A 21848-nucleotide genomic window follows, 5' to 3' on the forward strand; every position below is an offset into this window, starting at 1 on the left:
CCTCCTCTGGCTAATGAATGCGGTCTGCAGCCATGTACCACTGTGCAGGGTCTGCTGAAGGACCGGCCCTGCGGCTGATGAATGCAGTCTCCAGCCACCTCCCTCTGTGCAGGGTCTGGCTGGAGGACCAGCCCTGCGGCTGATGAATGCTGTCTGCAGCTATCTCCCTCTGTACAGGGTCTGGCTGGAGGACCAGCCCTGCAGGTGATGAATGCAGTCTGCAGCCACCTCCCTCTGTGCAGGGTCTGGCTGGAGGAAAGGCCCTGCGGCTGATGAATGCAGTCTGCAGCCACCTCCCTCTATGCAGGGTCTGGCTGGAGGACAGGCCCTGCGGCTGCCCCCGTTATGCAAGGCTGAAGGCTTGTGCACCTGGGCTTAGCCTCCTCTCGCTCACGAATGCAGTCTGCAGCCATCTCCCTCTGTGCAGGGTCTGGCTGGAGGACAGGCCCTGCGGCTGATGAATGCTGTCTGCAGCTATCTCCCTCTGTACAGGGTCTGGCTGGAGGACCAGCCCTGCAGGTGATGAATGCAGTCTGCAGCCACCTCCCTCTGTGCAGGGTCTGGCTGGAGGACAGGCCCTGCGGCTGATGAATGCAGTCTGCAGCCACCTCCCTCTATGCAGGGTCTGGCTGGAGGACAGGCCCTGCGGCTGCCCCCGTTATGCAAGGCTGAAGGCTTGTGCACCTGGGCTTAGCCTCCTCTCGCTCACGAATGCAGTCTGCAGCCATCTCCCTCTGTGCAGGGTCTGGCTGGAGGACAGGCCCTGCGGCTGATGAATGCAGTCTGCAGCCACCTCCCTCTGTGCAGGGTCTGCTGGAGGACAGGCCCTGCGGCTGATGAATGCTGTCTGCAGCTATCTCCCTCTGTACAGGGTCTGGCTGGAGGACCAGCCCTGCGGCTGATGAATGCAGTCTGCAGCCACCTCCCTCTGTGCAGGGTCTGGCTGGAGGACAGGCCCTGCGGCTGCCCCCGTTATGCAAGGCTGAAGGCTTGTGCACCTGGGCTTGGCCTCCTCTGGCTAATGAATGCGGTCTGCAGCCATGTACCACTGTGCAGGGTCTGACTGGAGGACAGGCCCTGCGGCTGATGAATGCAGTCTGCAGCCATCTCCCTCTGTGCAGGGTCTGCTGGAGGACAGGCCCTGCGGCTGATGAATGCAGTCTGCAGCCACCTCCCTCTGTGCAGGGTCTGGCTGGAGGACCAGCCCTGCGGCTGATGAATGCAGTCTGCAGCCACCTCCCTCTGTGCAGGGTCTGGCTGGAGGACAGGCCCTGCGGCTGCCCCCGTTATGCAAGGCTGAAGGCTTGTGCACCTGGGCTTGGCCTCCTCTGGCTAATGAATGCGGTCTGCAGCCATGTACCACTGTGCAGGGTCTGACTGGAGGACAGGCCCTGCGGCTGATGAATGCAGTCTGCAGCCATCTCCCTCTGTGCAGGATCTGGCTGGAGGACAGGCTCTGCGGCTGATGAATGCTGTCTGCAGCTATCTCCCTCTGTACGGGGTCTGGCTGGAGGACCAGCCCTACAGGTGATGAATGCAGTCTGCAGCCACATCCCTCTATGCAGGGTCTGGCTGGAGGACAGGCCCTGCGGCTGCCCCCGTTATGCAAGGCTGAAGGCTTGTGCACCTGGGCTTGGCCTCCTCTGGCTAATGAATGCCTTCTGCAGCCATGTACCACTGTGCAGGGTCTGACTGGAGGACAGGCCCTGCGGCTGATGAATGCTGTCTGCAGCTATCTCCCTCTGTACAGGGTCTGGCTGGAGGACCAGCCCTGCAGGTGATGAATGCAGTCTGCAGCCACCTCCCTCTGTGCAGGGTCTGGCTGGAGGACAGGCCCTGCGGCTGATGAATGCAGTCTGCAGCCACCTCCCTCTATGCAGGGTCTGGCTGGAGGACAGGCCCTGCGGCTGCCCCCGTTATGCAAGGCTGAAGGCTTGTGCACCTGGGCTTAGCCTCCTCTGGCTCTTGAATGCAGTCTGCAGCCATCTCCCTCTGTGCAGGGTCTGCTGGAGGACAGGCCCTGGGGCTGATGAATGCAGTCTGCAGCCACCTCCCTCTGTGCAGGGTCTGCTGGAGGACAGGCCCTGCGGCTGATGAATGCTGTCTGCAGCTATCTCCCTCTGTACAGGGTCTGGCTGGAGGACCAGCCCTGCGGCTGATGAATGCAGTCTGCAGCCACCTCCCTCTGTGCAGGGTCTGGCTGGAGGACAGGCCCTGCGGCTGCCCCCGTTATGCAAGGCTGAAGGCTTGTGCACCTGGGCTTGGCCTCCTCTGGCTAATGAATGCGGTCTGCAGCCATGTACCACTGTGCAGGGTCTGCTGAAGGACAGGCCCTGCGGCTGATGAATGCAGTCTCCAGCCACCTCCCTCTGTGCAGGGTCTGGCTGGAGGACCAGCCCTGCGGCTGATGAATGCAGTCTGCAGCCATCTCCCTCTGTGCAGGATCTGGCTGGAGGACAGGCCCTGCGGCTGATGAATGCAGTCTGCAGCCATCTCCCTCTGTTCCTGGTCTGGCTGGAGGACAGGCCCTGCAGCTGATGAATGCAGTCTGCAGCCATCTCCCTCTGTGCAGGGTCTGGCTGGCGGACAGGCCCTGGAGCTGATGAATGCAGTCTGCAGCCATCTCCCTCTGTGCAGGGTCTGGCTGGAGGACCAGCCCTGCAGGTGATGAATGCAGTCTGCAGCCACCTCCCTCTCTGCAGGGTCTGGCTGGAGGACCAGCCCTGCGGCTGATGAATGCAGTCTGCAGCCACCTCCCTCTGTGCAGGGTCTGGCCGGAGGACAGGCCCCGCGGCTGATGAATGCTGTCTGCAGCTATCTCCCTCTGTACAGGGTCTGGCTGGAGGACCAGCCCTGCAGGTGATGAATGCAGTCTGCAGCCACCTCCCTCTGTGCAGGGTCTGGCTGGAGGACAGGCCCTGCGGCTGCCCCCGTTATGCAAGGCTGAAGGCTTGTGCACCTGGGCTTGGCCTCCTCTGGCTAATGAATGCGGTCTGCAGTCATGTACCACTGTGCAGGGTCTGACTGGAGGACAGGCCCTGCGGCTGATGAATGCAGTCTGCAGCCATCTCCCTCTGTGCAGGGTCTGGCTGAAGGACAGGCCCTGCGGCTGATGAATGCAGTCTGTAGCCATCTCCCTCTGTGCAGGGTCTGGCTGGAGGACAGGCCCTGCGGCTGATGAATGCAGTCTACAGCCATCTCCCTCTGTGCAGGGTCTGGCTGGAGGACAGGCCCTGCGGCTGATGAATGCAGTCTGCAGCCATCTCCCTCTGTGCAGGGTCTGGCTGGAGGACAGGCCCTGCGGCTGATGAATGCAGTCTGCAGCCATCTCCCTCTGTGCAGGGTCTGCTGGAGGACAGGCCCTGGGGCTGATGAATGCAGTCTGCAGCCATCTTCCTCTGTGCAGGGTCTGCTGGAGGACAGGCCCTGGGGTTGATGAATGCAGTCTGCAGCCATCTCCCTCTGTGCAGGGTCTGCTGGAGGACAGGCCCTGGGGCTGATGAATGCAGTCTGCAACCACCTCCCTCTGTGCAGGGTCTGGCTGGAGGACAGGCTCTGTGGCTGATGAATGCAGTCTGTAGCCATCTCCCTCTGTGCAGGGTCTGGCTGGAGGACAGTCCCTGCGGCTGATGAATGCAGTCTGTAGCCATCTCCCTCTGTGCAGGGTCTGGCTGGAGGACAGGCCCTGCAGCTGATGAATGCAGTCTGCAGCCATCTCCCTCTCTGCAGGGTCTTGCTGGAGGACCAGCCCTGCGGCTGATGAATGCAGTCTGCAGCCATCTCCCTCTGTGCAGGGTCTGATTGGAGGATAGGCCCTGCGGCTGATGAATGCAGTCTGCAGCCATCTCCCTCTGTGCAGGGTCTGCTGGAGGACAGGCCCTGGGGCTGATGAATGCAGTCTGCAGCCATCTCCCTCTGTGCAGGGTCTGGCTGGAGGACAGGCCGTGCAGCTGATGAATGCAGTCTGCAGCCATCTCCCTCTCTGCAGGGTCTGGCTGGAGGACCAGCCCTGCGGCTGATGAATGCTGTCTGCAGCCATCTCCCTCTCTGCAGGGTCTGGCTGGAGGACCAGCCCTGCGGCTGATGAATGCTGTCTGCAGCCATCTCCCTCTGTGCAGGGTCTGGCTGGAGGACAGGCCCTGCGGCTGGTGAATGCAGTCTGCAGCAATCTCCCTCTGTGCAGGGTCTGGCTGGAGGACAGGCCCTGCAGCTGATGAATGCAGTCTGCAGCCATCTCCCTCTCTGCAGGGTCTGGCTGGAGGACCAGCCCTGCGGCTGATGAATGCAGTCTGCAACCATCTCCCACTGTGCAGAGTCTGACTGGAGGACAGGCCCTGCGGCTGATGAATGCAGTCTGCAGCCATCTCCCTCTGTGCAGGGTCTGGCTGGAGGACAGGCCCTGCGGCTGATGAATGCAGTCTGCAGCCATCTCCCTCTACAGGTTCTGCTGGAGGACAGGCCCTGCGGCTGATGAATGCATTCTGCAGCCATCTCCCTCTGTACAGGTTCTGCTGGAGGACAGGCCCTGCGGCTGATGAATGCAGTCTGCAGCCATCTCCCTCTGTGCAGGGTCTGGCTGGAGGACCGGCCCTGCGGCTGATGAATGCAGTCTGCAGCCATCTCCCTCTGTGCAGGGTCTGCTGGAGGACAGGCCCTGGGGCTGATGAATGCAGTCTGCAGCCATCTCCCTCTGTGCAGGGTCTGGCTGGAGGACCAGCCCTGCGGCTGATGAATGCATTCTGCAGCCACCTCCCTCTCTGCAGGGTCTGGCTGGAGGACAGGCCCTGCGGCTGCCCCTGCCATGCACGGCTGAGGGCTTGTGCACCTGGGGGTGGCTTCCTCTGGTTGATGAATGCAGTCTGCAGCCATCTCCCACTGTGCAGGGTGAAAGGCCTTGCACAGCGCTGGTAGCCCCCGCAGCTACCCCCGCTGCAGTTTTCTATGAGGAATTTTCCCAAACATTTGTTCATTATTTTGAACAAAGTCTCAGACTTTTCTTAGTCTTTAGGGGTGTTGCTTTCTTATCCTGGTTTTCATAACACTTTATATTTTGTTTGATCGAGTTTCAGTCCTTGAGTTGTGGGTTAGGTTTGAAAGTAAGGCCTGTGGAAGGAGAAAATAACAATCGCTGAAGGAGTAAAACATTTTAAAGCCTCAAAGGGAATTCTCTTTATCTCGGAGTATCTTGAGCACAAGGTTTAAGACTGTTCTTTTGCAAATTCATGTTTGTGGAATGTATTGGCGTCGCCAGTTAAAGCATTGTTATTGTTGCTGTTCAGTTTTGAAAGTCTGCGGCTTGCAGCACCTCCCACTCCTCCACCTGCTAGCATCTTCCCACTGCACTGCACACCCTGACAAAATCCTCCCGCTGCAACTGCTGCCTTCAGCCTCTTTTGCACAACATTGCCATAGTTCCCGTGCTACACAAGCTGCCAGCATCTCTATGCTGCACCACTCAGCATACCTTCTGCACAGCCTGTAAGCTTCCCTAAGCTGCAATGAAAGGGGCAAAACCATGGCGCATTCGTGGCGGGAATACTGGAAGCAGCAGAAATGGCAGGGATGTATGCCCTGCATGCGCCTAGAAGAGACCGTTGTCAAATACCTAGTCGGAGATTACTGGGCCGGATCATGTGTGGGTATAATAGTTTACCACTGATGGACCAGAACTACGGTGTTGGTACACGCTGAATAAGCAAGCTACCTTCTAATAGAAGAATGAACCTTTTATTTGCAGGTGCGTAAACCGTGCTAGCTCTTGCGACTTTAATTTGTTTGCTTGTGCTTATGTCTCTCGCACTGTTTTTTCCCTAACTGTGACCCTGTGGCACAATGCTCGGGAAAGCTCTTGCAACTCTTCTTTTTACTACAAACTCAGTCGATGGGCAGAGGTGCCGACAAAAGGGTACAGCGTGGCAGCATCGCTCTGATGTGTCTGGCCCTCCAACGCCTTTACATGCTCGGTGGGGTGTTGGGAGCATTTGGGAAGCATTTCTGGATGTACTGTTGACCAAGGATACTTCTCCTTGACCCCTTGTCTTCTCCTTTCCCCCTCATTTGGGTTCTGGCCCTGGCTTGTCTGATGCCCTTTATACATTGCTGCATAGTTGAGATTCTACAAACATACATTGTGCTTGTATTACAATTGTCAAGGCTGTGTTCCCTTAACTTGTATGTCAATAAGGGTAACCTTGTGTTGTATTGTCGCAAGATAACCTGTTTTTAAAGCAAACCGTATCAGGATCTGTACTGGTCTCTAGTTCTGGGTTCATTACGAACAGCTCAGTGGGCTTAAGCCTCTGTTACTCTGTTTCTAGGCAGAATTCGTAACCAATGTTTGCTACTTAAAGCCATCCCCCCCCCCGCCAAAACAAGGGCCCCACCCGCGCAAATTCAAGGGCGAAGTTTCAAGGTGCCAAAAGTCTTGTTGTCTAGTTTGTTGGTGACCGGGGAGTGGGTGGGGGCGGTTCTGGTAACAAATGTCCAGATGGGACATAGTTTACTTAAGAGACCAGTTAAGCACCTGCTAGTGCTCTGAGTCTATTCAGTGGGGTTCAGATGAAGGTGTGGGGTTCTAAGAAACCACAACGATGCTTCAAGGGTGGGCAACTTTAGGGTCCCATATCTCAAATGGCCAACGGAGCAGAGATTGGTTTTCTTTTGTGGAGGCAACCAGTTCACTGGGAGCACCCAGCAGAAACCAAAGCTTCACCAGTTTGAAATGGGGGTTGGACTTAAGGTTTACAGACCAACAGTGAATTGAAACTGCAGTATCTCCGGAAGCATCAGGGATAGAAAAGGGGTACTGAAGTCAGGCCAGAGGCTCCAGCCAGTGAGACCAATCGCCACCCGAGAGAGGTGAAGGCTCAGAACTTCAGATCCGTTTGGACCTGGAAGGTACCTACGGGTATGGAGTGTCAATGGTGCCAGCTCACCAGTTATGATGCAATAAAGTATTTCTGCGGCTCCATGACCTGGTGATGCTTGTCTGTGGTCTTTATCATGCTTGCAGAGATCTTGGTTCCCAGAGGCATCCTCCTTGTAGGCCAGTCAGTCCTCTGGACCATGTGCAGATCTTCCAGCAGTCAGGGCAGCTCCTCTCCTCACATGGCCATCCAGCCCCTCTTCTTCCACGTTTCACAGCACTAGTGTCTCGAGGAAACAAGGTTTGTCCTCCACCTGATAAAAAAGAGAGTAACTCTTCTATGTACTTTGGGGCAGATTTATGAGGTTTTGCCGTAGGGAAGCGCAGCAGGCCTTCCTGCTGTGCTTCTCTACAGCAAAAGAAAAGGGCAGGGATGCGCCGTATCTATAAAATGCGGCGCATTCCTGTCCTTTTTCCCTGCGCCGGCGCACAATGGGCTGCCTGCGCCAACGCAGGCACCTCTGCACCATGGTGCAAGGGTGCCTGCGTTGCGGGGATGAATATTTTTGTACAGGAAGGGAAACCTTTCTGTACAAAAATAATCAGAGGCTTTTTCCTCTTTGTATGGGTGCTGCAGAATGCAGCACACATAGAAAAAGGAAAAACGAGGAGAAATAAACATATTTCTCCCCGTTGCGCCTCCCTTACGCCTCTCCTGGGGAGGCGTAAGCTTTTAAGCGCTGCCTCAGATTTACGATTTCTCGTAAATCTGGGGCAGTGTCAAAAGGCCATGGATGTTGCTGGGAACGCCCCCAGCAACACCCATTACACGCCCCTTTAACGCAGAACACTGCGTTAAAGGGACTGATATTTATGAGGCAGTATTAAGCCAAAATAAGTGGCTTAGTGCTGCCTGATAAATATCACGCAGGCTTCTGCGCCACGGAACGTCACAAAAAATGACGTTCCGATGGCGCAACGGGCCTCATAAATGAGGCCCTTTGTATCTAGAGGATGTATGAGTTACTGTCTCGAGTGGGCCAGTATTTATCCAGCGGGAAGCCTGAACCAGTCTTGGAGACCTGCATCTTCCTTCTTTGTGTCCTCTGTTCTTGACTTCTTGGGCAGAGCCCAGGGTCGGATTAGTAAGGACTGGGTCACAGTGTGTCTGTAGATTCACTCCTGATGGAGCCGAAGGGCAGGCAACTGTAACTAGGTGACCTGTAGCAACACAGAAAGAGAAGAGTGCCGGGACTCACTGCAAGAGGAAATAGACTTTTCATAAGGCAAGGACATGTCGAGACTTCCAGCACTTCCCACCCACAGGCAAGCGCCGGTAGTCGGCCATCCCGCTTGGGACACGTGCAAAGGCCTGTGGCACTTTACTGGGCTCACACTTCCACTGACGATGGTCACCTCCGCTTGGGAGGAGGGGCAGTAACTACCCTACCCAGGTTTGAGGTTCACTGCAAGTGGTCCCAGCCAGCAGAGCTTAGGTCTGCTGACAAACAGCACAGCAGAAATTCTGGACATGTGATTGAATGCACCATGGGTGTAGGAGGCTGACTCTCTTTCCTCTCTTCCCAGATCCCACCAAAGTGATGCTGACAGAAATGACTCTTCACGCAGAGGAATTCCTTCACTTCCAGGTCCAGACAGAAACGGAAATTACCTTCTGTCTGAAGGAGTTCAGGGTGAGTAGCCGAGGTCAGACCCTAGGACTGAAGATGCCTATGGAAAATTGGGGGAAGGAAGAAGAGGCCATGAAAGAGAACTGTGATCTGCGCCATCTTGGGGAAAGGTGCCCGCTGGCCTGGTGACAGAGGGATAGGGGACCTCTGTACAGTGGGAGAACTGGGGGTGGGGGCTGCTGGCCTTGGGAGAGAGGGAGCCTATGGGAGGCATGATGACTGAAGTCTGGGTGAAAAGGCTATGTGGTTAACCCTGGGAGCTAGGTGGACTGTTATATGTGAGGGCATTGCATCTGACATGTAGGACAAACCAGAACTACTGACACCTGAGACAGGGATGCTGCCACATGAGGTGGGGGGGAGACCCTCCTGGCACTTGAGAGAGGGATGGTACCACATGAGGTGGGGGGAGGCACTACTGACACCTGAGAGAGGGATGCTGCCACATGAGGTGGGGGAAGGCACTACTGACACCTGAGAGTGGGATGCTGCCTCATGAGGTGGGGGGGGGGGGGAGACCCTACTGGCACCTGAGAGGGGGATGCTGCCACATGAGGTGGGGGGAGGCACTACTGACACCTGAGACAGGGATGCTGCCACACGAGGTGGGGGGAAGACCCTACTGGCACCTGAGAGGGGGATGGTACCACATGAGGTGGGGGGAGGCACTACTGACACCTGAGAGAGGGATGCTGCCACATGAGGTGGGGGAGGCACTACTGAGCCCTGAGAGAGGGATGCTGCCACGTGGGGATGGGGGGGGGCAGACTCTTCAATCTTGAAGGTATTAATGGTGAGTGTATTGGACTCCTTGGAGACTGAGGGGCTGTAATTTCTTGGGAATCGAAGGACTCTGACTCCTAAGAGATCAATGGGGCTCAGATTCCTCGGCGGAAGAGTTGGCACAGATGCCTATGGAAGTTGGAATCTGACTCCTAGGAGGACGTCCGAATCCTACTTGTGAAGGTCTCTGTTGCCTTAGAGCGGGCGCGCTATAAACCCCAGGAGAGTGAGATGCTTTTACCGTGAGGATCTGAGTCCTCAGGGAGTAGGAGAGAGTGTGACTCCCAGGCTAGTGGTGGCTTTGATTGTAAATAAAGCAGGATCTCTGATTACTCAGGAAGGGGTGGGTTGACTTCAGGGAGGGATCTGCCACACTTGGGAGAGAGGGGGTTTCGGACACCTAGGATAGTCGGTGGCCTCTGACCCCTGTATTTAGGAGGGCTAAAGGAAGGTGGCTCTGTGGCACCTGGTGAATGGGCAAAGGTGTGTGAATTAGGAGAACAGACTTCATCATTCTCCTCTCCAGCACCTAGGGGGCGCTGTCGATGAGGACCTCCAAGACCTGGATGGCCTTCACCACCAGAAGAGGTTTCTCGGTCCATGACCCATTTCAGATGGCATTTAGCCCTTCATCCTGAGGCCTGCATCATCTGCACTGGATGCTAATAAACTGCTTGCATTTTATTTCAGGGTCTACTGAGTTTCGCCGAGTCCGCCAACCTTCCTGTCAATATTCACTTTGACTCAGCTGGACGGTGAGTTCCAAGCTTGCTTTCTAACCATTCAAAGGAGAGGAGGGGAGAAAGCGTAACAATGTTCTGAAACAATGTCCTACCTCATGTAAAGCGCTCTGATACCTCCGGGTCTAGCCAGCGCTATATAAAACTTTTCAAATAAATAAAAGCGAAAGAGGGAGAGATAAACGGAGAGCTAGAGAAGATAAAGTGAGAGATAAAAAAGACTATTCCAGGATTTTAAATTCTGCAAGTCCCTGATCCTCCGCATCCCTTCAGTTCACCGCTGTTGTCACCTCCTGCATCTCCAGCCTGCAGTACCTGGAAGTGTTTCTCAGCAGAAGGTGCCTGAGTGGTGTATCGTTCTGCTTAATCAACACTTCTGGGAGTGATATTTCCATGAGTGAAAGATTCAAGTCTGGCCTCTTCATTGCCTCCATCCTCAGACCACCATGACACTCTCTGCAGCTGCCGCATAAACCTCCACATAATGCTGCATGCCGCATTCGCCTCTTCCACAAATCCGGTCAGTCGGCTGTAAATGGTTTGCCTTCAGTCTGGCTACAGGGAGGTTTGCAGGAATGTTTCCAAAATGGATCAAAAAAAGAGGAAGCAGGACCATGTTAGAGAGCGCCACCCGACCCATCGCTGGAAGCGAGAGCTTTTTCAAAATGCCAAGTGTTTTGAGATGCCGATATCGCTGTGGCAAGACCAGCTTCAGTAATCTGAAGCATGGTTTGGCATATTTGTATGCCTATTTATTTAAATAAATGTTTCCAATTTTCATTCAGGTGGCGTTTCAGGATGTTCCCATTAGTACAAATGACTGGCTGGCCATAATGGAAATACGCAGGATTTGTCTGTGTTGCTTTTCAGACCAGACCGGTTACTGAAGGTCTCCAGTTTGAAAAAGGCATGTAGCAGGCCATTCAGTACACTACGAATGTATAGGAGCCCATTAGCTGCATACAGGGTGAAAACAAAACGTCAAAAACAATATATATCCCCATGCAGTTTGTTCCCCTATTTAATACCTTGCTACCTTCCTTCCTTATCCACTCACCTAACCGCTCCATTGCCTTTGGAAATAGTGGTGGCGACAGTGGCTTGACTGTTTCTAGCTTAGCAGTTGGACTCCCATGTAGAAATGTATTCCAACTTGTTTTTCCTTTCCAAATCCCATTCCTTTGAGGACTGCACACACGTAGTTCCAATTTAAGTAGTCAAATGCCTTCTCCAGGTCTAGAAGCCACTGCCAACAGAGGGCATCACGAATGGACTGGCTAATACACAAAACAATCTTTTGACATACGTAGAAGTGCTTGTTTGGTGCACAGTCTGATGCATCTGGTTGCACCAAACATAGTGGAACTCCAGATGTTCTGCTTGCCAGCATCATCCTTTGCTTCATACAATCTAGGTTTAATAGTGATAAAAGTAGACCTGCGCCAGCATCTCGTGGGTCCCTTCTGGGTTTCGGATTAGGCACAATTGCTTCTCCCCTAGTGGGAGGCAAGCAACTGTGTTCTTTTGCTGCATGAAACATTTCTAACATGTGCAACTAGTAGGTCTTCGTATGTCTTCTAGAAATCCGAGGGTAGTTTGTTGCTGCCTGGTGATTTGGCTGTCGCCAGTCGTATACCTGCATCTTCGCGAGTGGAGCGCCTGGCCCCTCTACTTGTATCTGTGTTACTCATTTCAGAATAACAGATTTGACATAACCTTGTACTGAATATTTCTCTCTTTCCCGCATAGCTGCATGCACCATTTTGTAGTACTCTGTAAATTTATTAGTGATCCTCAAATGTGAATAGGCCGCAGGACCTTCAGGAGCCAACAGAGCAGAAGCCAGGGCACGCAATGCTGCCCTCTTTAGAAAGCAGGTGACCAGTCGTGACCTCTTCCTCATGCTGTCTGGCTGGGTATTATCATAGTCTTGAGTTCTTGATCTCTTCAATACTTTCAACTATTTTACATGTATTTACATCAGCTTTGACCCATCGTGTCATTTAGTCAGTGCTTCCCCTTTCAGTACCTTTATACCTTGCTCTATTTTTCCAATCTCGGTTTAGTGTTTTCCTCACTTCACTTGTGGGTCCCATACACTCCCACCTCGCTTCCACTTTAAGCTTCTCCCATTCAGTCGGCACGGCTCTGAAGATCCAGCATTCTCTTGACCGACGTTTTCACTTACTTATGTGAGGTTGGCGTCTTTGTGGCTGCCTGAAGACATGCCACTAAGTCTCTTCGCACTGGATGCTTGGAAAAGTTTGTCTTTTGGTGCCACCCTGCAGGTTTGAACCCTTTTAATACTTGTTAATCTGATGTTCTGTGCTTTCCCTCACAACAGCGATTGGCAGTGTCTCCCGTCAAAAACAGTGATGGCCGACCACCAAACTTTAGGTACGTTTGAAGGATCTGCCATGATGGTGGTTCCGCTGGGCTAGTGGCCATCTCTCAATGTGGCGGGGGCACCTTCTAGATGGCAAAGGCAATGTCCTCTTCCATCTCAACGCACTACTCTTGCGAGGCTCTAATTCAGGCCCTTATTTTGACTCATAATGGTTCTGGTTGGTTTTGACCGTCAAGACTACTTCTGGTGGCAGTTGCTTCAGCCCGCAGGGTCCGAGAGTTGCAGGTCTGTCCGCCTGCCTGCTATTTTACTGTATTCTTCCCAGACAAGCAGGTTCTGCGTACTTGGCCTCCCTTTCTGCGAAAGGTGATGCTTGCCTTCTGCGTCGGTCAGTCTGTCACTCTTTTATCTTTTTTCCCATGCTCTCCTTTCCATGGAAGCAGGGCAGTTGCACATGCGGTCCCCTAGGTGATCATCTCCTGCTGCAGTGACCCATGAGATCAGAGCTTTGCTTTACATATAATTATATATTATACGACCGGAAGGTTGAGACCTTGTAAAGATTTCCACCCAGCCCGCCGTATTTACTTTCGCACTGTGCCATCCATTTTTATTTTTTTTAAACCTTTTTTAATTGATGGCCGTCAACACATTCATTCCTTTAACAAAAACAGATGCCTGAAGAAGCGTTTTTTTTTTAATAGAAAAATTCTAATGCCCCTGGTGTGGTAGGAGTTTTCTCCTAGCTCATGAGATCTCTGCTGTTTGGAAGTACTGGATATAACAAAAAGGTGGGTGGTCTTGGCATCTGAGAAGCAACCGCAATGTACACCAGCCAGTGCCTGCACAAAAGAGATTTCCCTTTGATGGAGCCAGTAAGGTGTCCACCTTTAGGAGATCTGTTTTCCCTGACTGCTAAATGTAGGAGGAAGGCAGCAGGTGGCCAGTCTGGCATCCACCCGTTTTTGGCAAATGCCCCGATATTTCCCACCTTTAAATAAACACCTCCATGAGTTCCCCAGAAAAGAATTATTTTCTTGTTCAAGTGCCAAAGCTTTCATTAGTACCCAGGGCTTCAGGTACCAAAGTCAGATAAGGAGTTTATTTTTTGCTAATGTAATTTTGAATAAACATTAGCTAACATGTTTTTCTGCTAAAACGCCTACAACTGCTTTGCTACTCTGAATGAGGGGTACTTCTGTTTTTGGCATGCAGCAGTCATTAAGTGATATTGGAGTCATGCTGTTGTGTAGTCTCACACCTCTGTACAATTATTTGTGGTTGTGAGTTACTGTGGCACGCCGGTGTACAACAGTTTCCAGTGCCTGTGATACAGCAAAGATACAAGTTCACTCTGAGGTTATTTAAACAGTCTTTCCCAGGAGGCCACAGGCTGATTGAATGGGCAGATTGGCATGAGGGCTGACCTAGATTTGACACTGAGCAGATTCCCTCATAGGGCAGAAAGCAGTCCGATTGGTGGTTCATACCAAACCTAGATGCACTAGCCTCGATGATCCCATTCGATAAGCTAATATTTTTTGTGTATTTCTTCTGTTTTTCAGGCCAGCGGTGTTCAGTGTGGAGGACTCTGTGTTGGAGGTGCACTTTGTTCTAGCCACTCTGGAGACAAATACTCTTAGCTCCCAACATTCGTTAAGGGGAGCAGATACAAAGACGGAACAAAGGTACGGGGACTTGATGTCACATGGATTACGCTGCTGCCACCTACCCTCTCTCTCTTTTGTGTCTTGCTCGAGCTCTGATGATTTTTCTTGTGATATTGAGAAAGTTTTCGTCAAGTTGTATGTGTGGACGTGACCACCCACCTCTCATCTCAGTAGAGTGAGGCCTTTCCAAGTTTCTTTTGGTGGCGATGAGGAAGTGTGCTTGCTTGTACACCTGAAGATGTTCAGGACTGAGTGAACATTACCACCTCCAGGTCAGGGGTGGACTCTATGGTGGAGTGATATGTTCATATTGTTGGTCCCATTGCTGGTGGTAGCGGTGGTGTGGGAAGTGCATGTGTGTCATCCAGGGTGGGCTGCATTGGTGGGAGTATTGTTTGTGAAGAAATTTCCTGCAAGTTCATCTTGGTTCCCTTGGTAAAGCGAATTATGTGTGTGGACTTACCGGTTTTGTCTCTCTGCAGACCTTCAAACAAAAAAGAGGCTGCACCGCTTTCTGATGACTTCCTGAATGACGACATAGACTCCTACATGATAGCTATGGAGACTACGATAGCGGAAGAGGCAGCAGCCCAGTCCTTGCCACCTCCTCGAAGCCCCACGTTTCCTGTGAAAGCCTCTGACCGCTGTGGGGACAGTGCCAGCTCTGTGATAACCATAGACACTCCACAGAGGAACGAGCTGTCTGTACTTCATCTGGCGACTGACAGCGAGGGGGAGGCCGACGAGGAAGAAGATGAAGAGGTGCCCGGGACACCCCCCAATAAAAAGGTACACTACTGGTGACCATCCTGATAGTCACAGCCTCCCATTCTTGAGACGATGAGGGTTTAAAATAGTTTTTAGATTCAGATTAAGGGCCAGGCGGGGCTTTGGTAGTGGAGACTCTGCCACAGCGGAACATCCATTCTAATAAGTCTGCCAGAAGTGGATGGATTTTACTTTCTTATTGGAGTGTTCATTTTTCCCAACATCTGCAAGGATCTCTTTACACTTTTAAAACGTGGCCATCTGGTTGGTGCCCTTCCAGGTTCATGAAACGCTTGGCTGTGGCCAGTTTGCTTGAATGTTTTTTTGATGCCAACAGAATGGAGAGTTGAATCTTCCTTTTTAGTGCTTAACTTTATTTTTGTTTGCATTGTTAGTGTCACAATCTCGAAGTTAGATTTTCTTTAAATTCATGTCCATTGTAATGTATGCCACTGATTATGCTTGTCAATGAGCCACAAATAACTAGGTTTTGGTAGCAAAGACATTTTGAATAATCTGAGGCAGCTAACCTGGGGGTTCTCACTTTCACCACCTGGAATTCCTGTTCTGAATAGTTTGCCTCTGATTGGGTTCTGTGTCTGAGTAACTTTGATTTTGACCTTCGGTAGATATTTTGTGTGCTAAGTTAGTTGTTTCGGTTGAGTGCAGCTTCTGCTCTGAAGTGAAAATGTCCTTGCACACAACCTGCAGGGGGCCTCTGTGGACATCCCAGTGTTCCCTTTGGGTTTTAGGGGTGTGTACCACTAACTGAACATTGCCCTTCCGTTCAGCCTTACCTACCTCCAAGGATATTTACACAGTCCCTGCGTGTAGTAACCGAGCATCTTGGTCTGTAATAGTTGGGTACCTGTTGTGAATAGAACTTAAGTCTGCTTTGAGAATCTTCTCCATTCCTGCTTCTTTAAACATGGTCTTGGAGCTCTTCTATTCAGTGGGTTTGCAAATGAACAGGCATAAACTGTGCATTCAATCACTGTGTTCCATCCCAGAGAAGAGACTTTTAGGTCCTTTTAGGTACACAGTGAGTGGTCCTTTTTTATAAAGTAAGACTTCTTGACAGGACACAATTAGTTGAGTGTGTTTTTTTTCTTCTTTACCTCAGTGGGCGTACAAACTTTCTTTTGTCCAATCCTTGTACCCTACCATGACATGGACCCATTGCTTCTCTTCCAGATGACTCTCTGTTTATATGAGGTTAGGGCATCTAGGGCTCCCTGTGGGAGATGGGTATGGTGTGTGTGTGTGTGTGTTTGTGCGTGTCTCTAAGTGGGTCACCACGGAAAACACTTGTAGCCCTACTTGGTGGCTGTCTCTGTCTCACTGCAGCTGTTCCTCATACCCACCAATGCGCAAGCCAGTGTAGCAGGCATTCTGGTGTGTCTGTGTTGGGTTGATAAATACTACAGTGTAGCAGAGAAGATATCTTTGTGTTTACTCCATGGATCAGGGCGAGCACCAGCAGGTCAGTCTTTAGCCTACAAGAAATGAGGAGTGTGAAAAGAATGGCAATGGTATGACCACGTGAGACCAAGAGATCTCCCCTTTACCTATCCTTGCACCTGCGGTCGTTGCAGGTAACAGCAGTGGGGCGGGGGGGCAGGTAATGGGGGATTTCGAGTGACGATGCAGAGGGAAAATTAAATAATGAATTTTCCCTTGGCATCGTCCCTCGAAATCCCCTCTTACCCGGCCCCCCCTGCTGTTACCAGCACCGACCGCAGCTGCAAGGATGGGTAAAGGGAAGATCTCGTGGTCTCATGTGGTCATACCATTTGCCAACCCAGGCAGTGACTGGCTTACCCTAGAACTGCTGTAATTCACTGTATTTTTGTCTTCTGCTTTGTTTGATTGATCCACTACAGAAGGTCCAAAGAGCTGCAGCTCGCTTGTTGCTTGACCTCCGACAGTGTGCTTCTATTTCTGGGCCCCAGCACTGGCCTTAACTGGTTGCTAGTTGTGAATTGCGCTATATTTGAGCTGTTACACTTGTCACAGGGATCCATCGTTCTACAAAGGGTGATGGGTCTTCTCCCCGTATGTCCTGTCAATGAGACCTCATATTCCATCTCTGAGACGTTGCTCACCATCCAGACAGTTCAGCATTCCAATCTGAAAGTTCTCCATTGGTGACGGGTCTTCCACTTCTTGACCGCTAAAAAGCAAAACTTTTTGTCAATTGTCATTCTTATTGAGACTAATAATCTTATTTTCCAGAAATTGTCAAAAACGTTATTAACTTTAATCTGATTCACTCACTTTAAGGTTGGCTTTTTCAACCCTCACTAGAGCCAGGACAACCACTTGACCAATTGAGTTTAGTGCAAATGTGGTACATGAATGAACGAGTAAATAAATAAATACCTGGAGTCTGACGCAAAACATGACTCTGCTGATGCAAGCAACACTGGGAATTTAATGATTTCTTCAGTGTTTAACACACATCCTTAAGAAAGTAACCATTGTCACAATGTGCAAGATATATTAGGCATGTCACTGTATGGGAATCTGGTTGAGGATTTTTGTGAGGGACACCTCTGCGTCCTATAGAGGGTTCTGATTGTAGTTGCACATGTCGTCATTTGAGCTTTCTCCAATCAAACTAAAAAAGACCATTACAGATCCAAGACCTACCTCGCGAGTCTGTGACCTTGTGTACTGCGGAACCAGGTTTTGAACTACAGAAGATCATTGAACTCTTGATGTACCAAGGAACATATGTCTTTGCTACCAAATCAGGGCATGATTCACAATTTTGTGTAAGTTTAAGATTGTTTGCAATTCACAAAGGGATTTACGAGTAGTACCTTTACGAGTGCGGAGACTCTGCACATAAAAAGATGGGACAATCCTGTATTTTTATGTTATTATAGCTATTTGGTGTAATCTTTTGATTCGAGGTCGACCGCCCTAGCCGTTAGGCCATCTCCTCTCTTGGGGGAGAGGAGTTGGACTAGCGTCTAAGGCGGTCGACCTCGAATCTGGGGAACTGGGTTTGAGTCTCGGCAATGACGTGAAAGAATTGTGCTGTGACTGCCAGCTTTGGAATTTGTGCTAGAGTCCAGACTGTTTTATAACTGAGGAGGTGGGATGTGGCACTTTGGTGAATGGGTTTCGTAAGAGGTGGAGTTAAAGGGGTTGGGAAAAGAGAGATGTAGCATGTGTCTGTCAGATCATGAAGTTTGATAGACCTGAGTTAGGGCTATCCCAAGAGGCACTTTGTTGGGCAGACTTAACTCACCCTCCATCACAGTTTTGTCATGGTGTAGTTGTGACTGCCCCATCCAGAACTATGATAGATGGGGAAGTTAGGATTAAAAGCACTGAGATGATGGTTGCCCTTTAGGTCTGGTGCTGGTGGTGAAGCGAGGACTAGCACATCAGGGAATATTAGGACAGTGAGCTGGGAGTAGCAGATCATGGGGATTGAAGGGAGGGGGATTAGTACAGAATTTTCAAATCAAATGTAAATCCTTGTCTTCTCTTTTCCCAGTTCCGTTCTTTGTTCTTCGGTTCTGTTCTGTCTCAGACGAGCACTGCAAACCGGACCGGCGTCAGCCAGGAGGTATTGGCAGAAGACAGCGACGGAGATCAATAACATCTTTGGATCACCCTGGAGGTTTGCACCATCACTGAAGGGGATGCAGTAAGACGGAAGATGAAACGGATTGTTTTCTCCCGGTCTTGAATTACTGCTCGCCCTGAGCGTGAGCCCAAGTGCTTGTTATTCTTGCGTCTTACGGCGACTTTGAATCAGCAGGAGCCAGTGTCAATCTATTTGGGGAAACCATTCTTTGCATCCGCTCGGTTCTAATTGACTGGTGGAATAGCTTGTTTGCTCAGTCGAGAGATCGAGGACATCGTAACTAAAGCAATATGGCTTTGAAATTTAATGTGATCTGGGGTTGTTACAATAGAATCCTATTTTCAGAAGTAAATAAAATAAACTATTTTTTGACGTACTGATGATGTGTGAATCCATCGTTGACAGAGAAAACACATTTATTGGTACTGCCGTCCTAGAGGAGATGCTTCACGTTACCATCGCTCTGCACGCACATACCTGGAGTGACCTCTTTGCAGTGACAGTTCTCTTGCCACTCGCATCTGTCAGACAAAAAATCTATTCATGTGTTTCATACATTTCTAAATCTGACAAGTTAACCTTATGGCCACCTCAAACTGTCTTAAAAAATATAAAATGAGAACGGAGATGATGGTTTACGTGGAAAGCTGATGTGTTACGGCAGCTAGAACCTGTGTATGGTGGTTTTGCAGGTTCATCTTAACGGACTGATTTCTCTAGGGGAGTTTATCTACTAGTGCTTTCACTAAGTGTCGAATGCTTTCTGAACAAGGTAGGTCTTAGATGTTTATTGTAAGGCAGGGCTACATTAGGTCAGGGATCTCCAACCTTTACTGTAGGGAGAGCTACTTCTGATCATTTTTTTTTTTTACGGAGTTTTATATAGCGCGAACTTGACCCAAAGGTATCGGGTATCATATCGCTTTACACAAGCACCTGTTGCATTACACGAGAACACATTCATTTTTGTTAGGCACGCGGAGATGAAGTGATTTGCCCAGAATCGCAGGATGTTGTGCGTCCTTGCCAAGACTCCAACCCGGTTCCCCAGAATCTAGGTCGACCGCCCTAGTCAACTCATCTCCCCAAAGTGAAAATCAGTGTGAGTTACTGAAAGCCAAGTAACTTGCACAATGTTACCAGACACCTCTACACCCAGTTTCACTGAATTTAAGCCTAATGTCCATACAGCCAAAGACTAATGCTCTCCCATTTGAAAAAAATGACAGTAGTTTTCAGGTATAAATATGGCACAGGGTCTACTGGCCACTGGGAGCGGGAGTCCTGCTGTTTGTAAATGCAACACTTTGAAGTGGGATAAAATTAATTTTCTCCCCATTTAAAAACGTCATTTTGTTCTCATGCTCAAATATTGAGTTGGCAAGGGCTTTTAAAAAAAGATTTAAATACCCCAGTGCTTCAGTTCTTCACGTCTGTGCCCTGGTGCATAACTCTGACTCCAACACTGCTCATTATCAGGCCCTGCTATCTGCAGCCTGAAGATAATAATGTAAAATAAACACTGAACTTTAAAAGGAAAATGTGCCTTGTGCTTATTTAAAAAAAGTGAGCTACTGGTAGCTGGCGAGACTGGTTGGAGACACTGCATTAGGTACTGAGCTCAGGTCATCAGCTCTCCCCACGCACCTCCACTGCAGCCTTTCTCCAAACATTAATTCAGAACTTTCTCAAAGAAGAATTCTAACTTTCTTCCTACATATCTTTCTCCGATGATCCCTCCATGCCTCCTCTCCACAAAGCTCCGTCCCTCTTTTTGATAGTAATAGAAAGAAGACCTTTGTCTGCTAAACAAAAGACCAAAGCCCTGTAGAGAGAGGTGTTATCGACAAAACCAACACCTGATATCGTACCTTCAAGATGAACTTCCATGGTTTTGACCGCAGGGAACTCTGTGGCACGGGCTAACATCAGTATGTTGTGTGTTGGATAATTCCTGGAGAATCTACTTGTTTCTCTGACCTTGTTTGGACGTAGGTTATCATTTATTATTTCCAACCCTTTTATTACTTTTTCTTAAAGCTTGTGTGGGGGTAAGTAGCCAATACTGTAACTCCATCCGTCTTCCCCATCACACTCCTTACTGGTAGGGTAAGTGCGTGTCTAGGAAACTGGAAGCCACATTATCATCTACATTTCAAACTTACTTTTAGTGTCTTCACCTCGTCTTGTTCTGAAGACCTTTATACTTGGCTTCTACCTTGGAAGTACGTCTGTTTCCCTGAAATCCAGGTTCATTTCTAGCGCTGGTTGCTTGCAGTGGTATCTAGTAAAGTTATTTCTGCTTCCAAATGTAGGTATAGCCCTTGGGTTCTCCTAGTTTTCTATTATGGCAGTGTCAATCCGATGGGGAGTAGCATTCTTCACAAACGGGCAGAATCTAGAGTTGGTGCAACCTGTACTGTGAGCAGGTGATGGCTTCCCAGGACTACAGCTGTGGAGCTGACTGCCTGATCGATGTTCAGTACTTGCACACCGTCCTACTTTTTCCTTGTTGGGAGATGCATTGCCCGCTTTTGCAGTTTTGATTTAATAGCAAAAAGAGTTACTTTGTAGTATCCACGAAATGCCTACTCAGAGCATCATACCAGCCTACTGCTGATAGGCGTGTGCTGCTGCTGCTTCTGGACCTTGCTGCTCTCTGCCGCCAGCTAACAGCCCCCGGCTCCAACCACGTCGTAGCCCGTCATCGGTGCAAGTTGATCTAGGCAGGTCGCGGGCGAAGCAGGGAAAGCATAAGTTGGGCGGTAAGCGGGGGGGAACAGGGGGGTACAGCGAGCGCACCGCCTTTAGTTGACAGGTGCTGATAATGAGCCCGGGCTGTACCACGGTAGCGGCCCTACTAGGTAGGGTGTGGCTTGTGGTTGCTCCAGATGCCCCGTTCGTCAGGTTTCCCTCTGGGCAAATGGGCTAAACACAACAACCAAAGCAGCCCGTGGAAGTCTAGTAAGCTAACAGCAGTGCAGCATTGCAGACTGAACTGCAAACCGAAATTCAACGCAGAAGGAGTAGTAGGACCCTGTGCCTCGCACCTCACCACACTTTTCTATTTTGTTGTGCACCCGGTGAAGAGTTCTGGACCCAGCGGTATTCCATAGCTCCAACCGCTTTTACTGCTGCTCAATTAGACTCAACTTTCCATCAGCCATCTCACGGCTCTCTCACGGTGTGGTGGCTCCCAAGCGCACCCGGGGAGAACTGGATCAGGGTTTTGTAACTACGAGCATTTGTTTAAGACCACGCTGATTACTTTTTTGGTCTTGACGAAACGCCCTCCCACACCACTGCCCCGGAAAAGTCTTGAAAGTCTAGAGGTTGCAGGTCAGAGACTAAGGAGCTAAAGTATCACACGTCAGAATCTC

At 50.4% G+C, this 21848-nt stretch overlaps 1 protein-coding gene across 5 annotated transcripts in view; it reads left to right on the plus strand.

Moving 5' to 3' along the window:
• RAD9A (RAD9 checkpoint clamp component A) overlaps nucleotides 1-18844 on the plus strand; it is a 62690-nt gene extending 43846 nt beyond the window's left edge. For all 5 annotated transcript variants that reach the window (XM_085651631.1, XM_085651634.1, XM_085651632.1 and 2 more), the window contains 5 exons: nucleotides 8453-8559; nucleotides 10030-10094; nucleotides 13992-14114; nucleotides 14579-14885; nucleotides 18376-18844. In XM_085651631.1, the coding sequence (XP_085507757.1) occupies nucleotides 8453-8559; nucleotides 10030-10094; nucleotides 13992-14114; nucleotides 14579-14885; nucleotides 18376-18480 (707 nt within the window). In that variant the 3' untranslated portion in view covers nucleotides 18481-18844. The remainder of the gene's footprint in view (nucleotides 1-8452; nucleotides 8560-10029; nucleotides 10095-13991; nucleotides 14115-14578; nucleotides 14886-18375) is intronic.
• Nucleotides 18845-21848: the final 3004 nt, after the last annotated feature.

This window comes from Triturus cristatus, chromosome 4_1 (assembly GCF_964204655.1).
Source record: "Triturus cristatus chromosome 4_1, aTriCri1.1, whole genome shotgun sequence".
In the NCBI taxonomy this organism is placed as follows: domain Eukaryota; kingdom Metazoa; phylum Chordata; class Amphibia; order Caudata; family Salamandridae; genus Triturus; species Triturus cristatus.